Consider the following 8,071-nt stretch of genomic DNA (forward strand, 5'->3'; position numbering starts at 1 on the left):
CACATAATCCTGGTGTTGTTGGCGTCGTGGAAACGATCCTGAATTTTTCGACTGCAGTCTCGCTTCGCTACCCTGATGGCACGGTTCAAGTTGGCTCTCGCTGTCCTCAGTGTCTCCTTGTCGCCAGACTTGAAGGCAGAGTTCCGCGTTCGTAGCGTTTGACGTACCTCCTCAGTCATCCAGGGTCGTTGGTTGCCCCGGGTGATGATATTCTTAGTGGTGCTGACGTCCTCGGTGCATTTGTTGATGTAGGCTGACACAGTCATGGCGCTCGTAGCGTTTGACGTACCTCCTCAGTCATCCAGGGTCGTTGGTTGGCCTGGGTGATGATATTCTTAGTGGTGCTGACGTCCTCGCTGCATTTGTTGATGTAGGCTGACACAGTCATGGCACACGCATGTCAAATCTACATCGGGAAAACTGGGTGGGAGGGAGGGAGGCAGGCAGGCAGGGAGGCAGGCAGGGAGGCAGGCAGGCAGGCAGGCAGGCAGGCAGGGAGGCAGGCAGTGTCTGTCTGTTAAGGTTTTTCATCTTGTTCTTCTCCTGCTGAAGTTCTAACTGGACGTCCATCAGTTTGGCTCTCAGCTCGTCATTGGCGGCTTGAAGGGCGTCCGTTCGCTTTGCCTTGGCCCGCCCTGCCGGAGCTCGTTTGGACATCTCTTACTCGAGTCTCGCCCGGTCGTCAGTCAGAGATCACAACATTTGTACCTGGAGAGCACAAACGCAGCGCTGTTTTCCACTGGCTTCGGACTCAACTTCAATCGGTACCGTAACTTACAACATCATAAACATAGATCTAGCTTGACTTATTCATTGAATAAATGCATTTAGTTCTTCAAAACTGCATCACGCAACATAGCGTGACCGAGACGGCCGTTATCCACCTGCGTGAAGTTATTTGGTGAAATGAATGAGATGTTTAAGACACCATCGTTCTGTCTCTATGTAGATGAAGGGAAATAATCGATTGCTGAAGGTCCAAAGGTGTTGTGATAAACAAATAAACATTTTAGTGATTAGTGACATATTTGTGATAAACATATTAGGCAGGATAATCACATATGTTAACTTGACTGCCCACACTGTATTTATTTATGGTTATTTGTTAAATCGAGTACTGTTAGACGTGAAATAGGAAGTGTTTCACATAAATGGGCGACGAAAGGGGTACTCACCATTGTAGCTCCTGCTGGTCAATGATACGAGCCTCTTCTTGCAGTGGAAAACATACAGCCAACAAACCCCGTGGAACCTAAAGGAATGAAATTAAACATTAACATTTAGCCTAAACCAACATTCACAAACGTAAATCTTTTTAAACACAATGAGTTGTACTTACCGTGTACGCTCTAGACGGTCCACTTGCAAGTAGAAAATAAAGATATTTCTGTTGATAATCGTCGTGTTTGTATCCGTTGTCTCGCTCAAGGCCATTGCACCCACAGATTTGAATTTTGGCGAGAGTTCAGCCTATTGACGTCATTTCCGCGGTGTAATACCCGCATATCTGAAACGGCAAAGTTAAGAGTAGAGTTAAATAAAGTTTTTAATCAACGCAATAATTTAAAACCGTTGACCAGTCGAAATAATCATCAAAATTTGGCGTCTGTGGCTGGAAGCAGACGCCGAGTTCGACGTTCCTCCCAAACGCCACACTCCCTCGCTTTTCAGGGCTACACAAAAAAAACATATTTTCCAAAACAATGTGTTGTTATTACCTTGTCCGCTCTAGACGGTCAAGTTGCAAGCTGAAAAAAAAAATATTTGTCTTGTTAGTTGTCGTGTTACTAACCGCTGTGTCTTGTTTGCCAGCATTGCCGCTTTCCTACTTCCTGTTGCAAGTCACGCCCACGGATTATAATTTTGCCGTGAGTTCCGCCTATTGACGTCATGTCCGCGTCACATGACTGCGACATAATATAATCTAAAACTGTTTGTGCGGTATTGTGCTGTTCTGTGCGGTATTGTGTTATTCTGTGCGGCGTCGTGTTGTTCTGTGCGGCGTTGTGTTGTTCAGTACGGCGTCGTGTTGTTCAGTGCGGCATGGTGTAGTTCAGTGCGGCATGGTGTTGTTCAGTGCGGCATGGTGTTGTTCAGTGCGGCATGGTGTAGTTCAGTGCGGCATGGTGTTGTTCAGTGCGGCATGGTGTTGTTCAGTGCGGCATGGTGCTGTTCAGTGCGGCATTGTATTGTTCAGTGCGGCATGTTGTTGTTCAGTGCGGCATGGTGTTGTTTAGTGCGGCATGGTGTTGTTCAGTGCGGCATGGTGTTGTTCAGTGCGGCATGGTATTGTTCAGTGCGGCATGGTGTTGTTCAGTGCGGGATGGTGTTGTTCAGTGCGGGATGGTGTTGTTCAGTGCGGCATGGTGTTGTTCAGTGCGGGATGGTGTTGTTCAGTGCGGCATGGCTCAAATGTGACTTTTGGGAGGCTTTGCGCTGAAAGAAGCTTGTTGACGCTGTGCCTTTGGGCTCTTGCAGAATCTCGCCAACAAGGAGCAGGTGGTCGTGATTCACGCCAGGACCCTTCTCACCCTAGCCGAGAAGGTAACGCGCACGTCCACGCACGCTCTCGCATTCTGCTTATGTGACAGCAGCCTTTCCTCAGTGGTTAGAATACATCAAAGTGACCAAGTCAGCACTTCAACAGTAGATGTTGGACATTGAAAGTGAGAAGGTAGACAGACACGCGACATCAGCCAAGGGAAACTCCGGCAATGTGCCCCAACAATTCTGACTTTGAGCTGTGCTAGGATATGTTCTGTAAGCAGAAGGGCTACCTGGATGAAGAGTTGGACTTCAGGAAGCGTTCCATGGACCAGGCTCATAAGGTAAGCCGCCCTCAAATCTCCCGCCGGACCACTGATGGACGAGGATTGCGGCCCAGAGGATCCTGGAGCTGGAGGCCATGTTGTACGAGGCGCTACCGCAGCGGGACTGCCCCGCCACGGACGGCGAAAAAGCCAGCCACGCTGGCGTGAATGACGTGCTGACGGCGGATCAGAGAGAAGAGCTTAGGAGCGCCGTGGACCAATGGAAGCGAGCCCTGATGTGCGAGTTGAGGGAGCGCGACGCTTGCATCCTCCAAGAGAGAATGGATCTGCTGCACAGCGCGCAACAGGTAAGGGCCCAAAGCCAGCCCGGCACTTACTTGCACGCTTACTGGCTTTTGAAGGCCACTTTCCATTTGTCCGTCCTAGACGAACAAAGAGCTGAAAGAATTCATCGAAGCTCAGAAGAGACAAATCAAACAATTGGAGGAGAAGTTTCTGTTTCTCTTTCTATTCTTCTCCTTGGCCTTCATTCTGTGGCCCTAACACCAGCTGGTGAGTGAGCTCCAGCGGCACCGCACTCGACACCTCCGATACACTGCCAGCCGGTCTCAGACGTTGGCAGACGCTCCGATGCCGACGTATACCCCCCGCCACGGTGACAGAGGCACCGCGTCACACCGGCGCTCATCCAATCAGAAGGCAGGAAAGGCAAATTCACATGCAGGGCACTCTTGAACCAGAAGAGAGCGCCACAAAAAACGGTTGTTGCCCCAGACGCGCACTAAAAAGGGTCAGAATAACAAGAGTCCCACCGGCCAGCCGGGGCCACCCGTCCATCCATTTCTTCAGGGGGGGAAAAATTGGAGTCACCGGTGAGTACATTTTGCATTTAGCTCTGCTTTTCTGCTTCTGTCTTCAAGTGTGTGGCATCCTGCGACCAAAGATTCAGCCAACCCCAAAGCGGTTGACCTCAACGTCCCACCACCATGCCGACCAGAGCAGGTGACGTGATGCTTTGGACATCCTTCCGTCTCAGATGCCCAAAAGTACTCTTTGCCACATCTGCGGCAATACGGTGTCTTTTCAAAGGTGCAAATAAATCCAGCGTGGGCGGAACACGCACGTCTTCGTTTTTTCCCGCTTTGTTTGTGTGACAGCTGTTGTGAAAATTTTATACAAATAAAGTTGTATAGTACAGGTTTGGCCAAGCCGCAATTCCTGAACCGCATGCGGCTCTTTGCTTGGATTCATGCGGCCCTTTTATGTTCATATCAACATTTGTGTGTGTGTGTGTGGGGGGGGGGGGGGGCGGTTGTGCGTGTTGGCTTCACTTGAGTTCAATTTGGTATTTTGGTCTAAAGCGCATGTGGTGAAATTCCACAAAGTAGGATGGGCAAACACATTCCAGTAAACTATTAGTGTCAATTGGGCTCTCGAAATGGCAGGGAAAAGATGCACAGCAAAACGGAAATATGTAGATGAACACAGGACGTTTTTATCAGAGTGGGAAAGTTTCTATTTTTTGTTGAACGTGATGGCAAACCATTCTGCCTGATATGTCAGACCTCAGCGTATTTCAAAGATTCAAATCTTCAGCGCCATGCACTTCAGCTAATTCCATTGATCAGGCGTCGAACCCGCAACATCATGCTTAAGAGGTGGACATGCTAACCAGTGCGCCATTATGTCAACGCATAATAACTAAGTCTACTGATCAAAACAGCGGTTACTATATGACGTCGCTACGTCGTGGTCAAGTGACGCAGACAAGACATCAATGGACGGACCTTCCTCCGAAATTAGAATCCGTGGGCAGAGTTAACTTGTTTAAAAGGGAGTGGGCAGAAGAAATATTTAATTTATTTAAATCTATTTTGAGTGCACACCATTATGCCAATGCATAACAACTGTAAGTCTACTAAACAAAACAGCGGTTGCTATATGACGTCTGCCACGTCGTGGTCACGTGACGCGGACGTGACGTCGACGCCTACTTTACATCCCACCGATCACAGGACCCCTTGGCTGCATAACCGCGCCCCCTTCCCAACCAATCGGATTTGCTATACGCGAAAACGACGCCAATGGGCGGGCTCTTCCGCCAGAATTTAAATCCGTGGGCGTGGCTCGCAACAGGAAGTAGGAAAATGGCGATGTTGACAAAGACACAGCGGATGGTAACATACGACTAACGAGAGAAATATTTTTATTTTCTGCTTGCAACTGGACCGTCCAGAGCGTACACGGTAAGTACAACTCATCGTTTTTAAAAAGAAGTACTTTTGTTGCCCTGAAAAGCGAGTGAGTGTGGCGTTTGGGGGGAACGTCGAATTTCGACGATTATTTCGACTGGTCAACGGTTGTAAATGATTGCGTTGATTAAAAACTTTATTTAACTCTACTCTTAACTTTGCCGTTTCAGATATGCGGGTATTACACCGCGGAAATGACGTCAATAGGCTGAACTGTCGCCAAAATTCAAATCTGTGGGCGCAATGGCCTTGAGCGAGACAACGGATACAAACACGACGACTGTTAGGGTTTTCAGGTTAGTTTGATCCTATAATTATGTTGGAATGTAGACTGTAATGATTAAATCAATCTTGTCTTGCCCTCACAATGTAATGATTAAATCAATCACGTCTGGCCCTCACAATGTAATAATTAAATCAGTCACGTCTGGCCCTCACAATGCAGAGTCTGTTTCCCACAATAGTGTAAAACACCCCCTGCTCTGATCTTATCAGAGGCCGGGGGTTCACCAAACCTGTCCACTCCGACCCCCACTCTGTTCCTCCTAATAAATATGCCCTTGCAGGGAGGAGACTTTTAGACTTCATTCGATAATCGCTGTTCAGACAGCGACGAATGGACTCTCCACCTGCAGGTGTCTAAAAGAACTTGCTTGTCTGCTGTTTGGTTCTTGCAAAATAAGTTGGAGTGAGCAAATCTCTAACAACGACTATCAACAGAAATATCTTTATTTTCTGCTTGCAAGTGGACCGTCTAGAGCGTACACGGTAAGTACAACTCATTAGGTTTAAAAAGATTTACGTTTGTGTAGTTTGCGTTGCGTTACATCTGTGAATGTTGGTTGAGGCTAAATGGTAATGTTTAATTTCCTTCCTTTAGGTTCCACGGTGTTTGTTGGCTGTAAGTTTTCCACTGCAAGAAGAGGCTCGTATCATTGACCAGGAGCGAGCTACAAGTATCATTGACCAGGAGCGAGCTACAATGGTGAGTAGCCATAACATTTATGTTAAACACTTCCTATTTCATGTCTAACAGTACTTGATTTAACAAATAACCATAAATAAATACAGTGTGGGCACTGAAGTTAACATATGTGATTATACTGCCTAATCCGTCACCGAGTATATTGTTGCAAAGTAATATAAGATCCAAAGTTGTAATTCAGAATAGTTTTCAAAAGAAGGCGAATTAGAATTATATACAAGTCTGATTACCCTGAACATAATAACAAGCTATTAATTAAATCACAAATTCTTCAATTCAAAGATTTGGTAGATTATCAGAAAAATAATGTTTAACAGTAATTGATTTAACACATCACATAAGTAGATTGAGTGTGGGCACTCTCAAGTTAACATATGTGATTATACTGCCTAATCTGTTACAGAGTATGTTGTTGCCAAGTAATGTAGAATAGATCCAAAGTAGTAATCCAGAATAGTTTTGAAAAGGCCATTAGAATAATAAACAAATCTGATTACCTTGAACATAGTGACAAGCTAAGTGTTTAATATGTCCTATGAAGTCAAAATTGGGCACCATCATGTGGTGAAATTTGGAATTGCATCACATCCAATTTTGCTTGGGAACAAACAGATTAAATAAATCTTAGTTTTGAATAAGCCACTCCTTCTCAAACAAGTAAACTCTGCCCATTTTGCGCAGTAGATGTTCTGTTAATATCTAGTATTTATACAAAGTCATAATTTAAATTGCTTTCAACCTTCATTCATCGGTTCAACCAACATTACTCGCTCTTATTACCAATTTGTATTGATTTAACTAAGCGTTTAATACTTCCTATCAGGTCTCAAGTCAAGATTTGGCAAAATACAATTTCAGCAAATCCAATTTTGCCAGGGAACAAAAATAGATGAAATAAACTAAATAAGTCTTCTTCCCATTAAATAAATCAGAAAAGTTTGTCTTGTAACCAGTCCTCTTCAAACAAGTAAAGTCTGCCCATTTTGTGCCGTAGGTTTTGTGTTTATGCCTAGTATTTATACAAAATCATAATTTAAAGGATTTCATTCCTTCATTCACTTTGGAAATTTGGAATTGCAGCAAATCAAATTTTGCCAGGGAACAAAAATAGATCAATTAAACTAAATAAGTCTTCTTCCCATTAAATAAATTAAAAAAGTATGTCTTGTAACCAGTCCTTTTCAAACAAGTAAAGTCTGCCCATTTTGTGCCGTAGGTTTTGTGTTTATGCCTAGTATTTATACAAAATCATAATTTAAAGGATTTCATTCCTTCATTCACTTTGGAAATTTGGAATTGCAGCACATCAAATTTTGCCTGGGAAGAAAAGTAGATTAAATAAATTTAATAAGTCTTACTACTTCCCATTAAATAAATTAAATACGTCTTACTTGTTCCCACTCCTTTTCAAAAAGTAGTTTAAAACGAGGGCCCTTCACTCAACCTTTAACCTCAACCCCGCACGTCACATTGTGTTGTATCTGTGAATGTTGGTTGTGGCCAAATGATAGTTTTCTTTCATTCGTTTAGGTTCCACGGTGTTTGTCGGCTATGTGTTTTCCACTGTCAGAAGGATGAAAATACAAAGTACAACGCTTGGACGTGGGCGAAGACGTCACCGGTGAGTCCTTCCTTCCTATTTATTTACCTTCTAGGTGCTAGAGGCTAAGTGTTAGAGGCTAAGTGTTAGAGGCTAAGTGTTAGAGGCTAAGTGTTAGAGGCTAAGTGTTAAAGGCAACACAATACGAACAACACAACACAATACGAACAACTCAACACAATACGAACAACACAATACGAACAACACAACACAATACGAACAACACAACACAATACGAACAACACAACACAATACGAACAACACAATACAAACAACACAACGATACTGCACTGAACAACACGATACCGCACTGAACAACACGATACCTCACTGAACAACACCATGCCGCACTGAACAACACCATGCCGCACTGAACAACACCATGCCGCACTGAACAACACCATGCCGCACTGAACAACACCATGCCGCACTGAACACCATGCCACACTGAACAACACCATCC

General features: G+C 44.7%; 1 protein-coding gene across 1 annotated transcript; it reads left to right on the forward strand.

The window, feature by feature from the left end:
• The first annotated feature begins 2,503 nt into the window (after positions 1 to 2,503).
• On the forward strand, positions 2,504 to 4,040 carry LOC125973213 (janus kinase and microtubule-interacting protein 3-like). The gene is made up of 4 exons (XM_068651747.1): positions 2,504 to 2,674; positions 2,751 to 3,118; positions 3,198 to 3,323; positions 3,692 to 4,040. The coding sequence occupies exons 2-3, from the start codon at positions 2,906 to 2,908 to the stop codon at positions 3,312 to 3,314; spliced, it is 330 nt and encodes a 109-aa protein (XP_068507848.1). The 5' UTR covers positions 2,504 to 2,674; positions 2,751 to 2,905; the 3' UTR covers positions 3,315 to 3,323; positions 3,692 to 4,040.
• Positions 4,041 to 8,071: the final 4,031 nt, after the last annotated feature.

The sequence above is a fragment of the Syngnathus scovelli genome, chromosome 8 (assembly GCF_024217435.2).
Source record: "Syngnathus scovelli strain Florida chromosome 8, RoL_Ssco_1.2, whole genome shotgun sequence".
In the NCBI taxonomy this organism is placed as follows: Eukaryota; Metazoa; Chordata; class Actinopteri; order Syngnathiformes; family Syngnathidae; genus Syngnathus; species Syngnathus scovelli.

Coding starts and splice junctions, on each gene's coding strand:
- LOC125973213 (XM_068651747.1), top strand. CDS start 2,906: ATGTTGTACGAGGCGCTACCGCAGCGGGACTGCCCCGCCACGGACGGC. Junction 3,119..3,197: donor TGCTGCACAGCGCGCAACAG/GTAAGGGCCCAA, acceptor TGTCCGTCCTAG/ACGAACAAAGAGCTGAAAGA.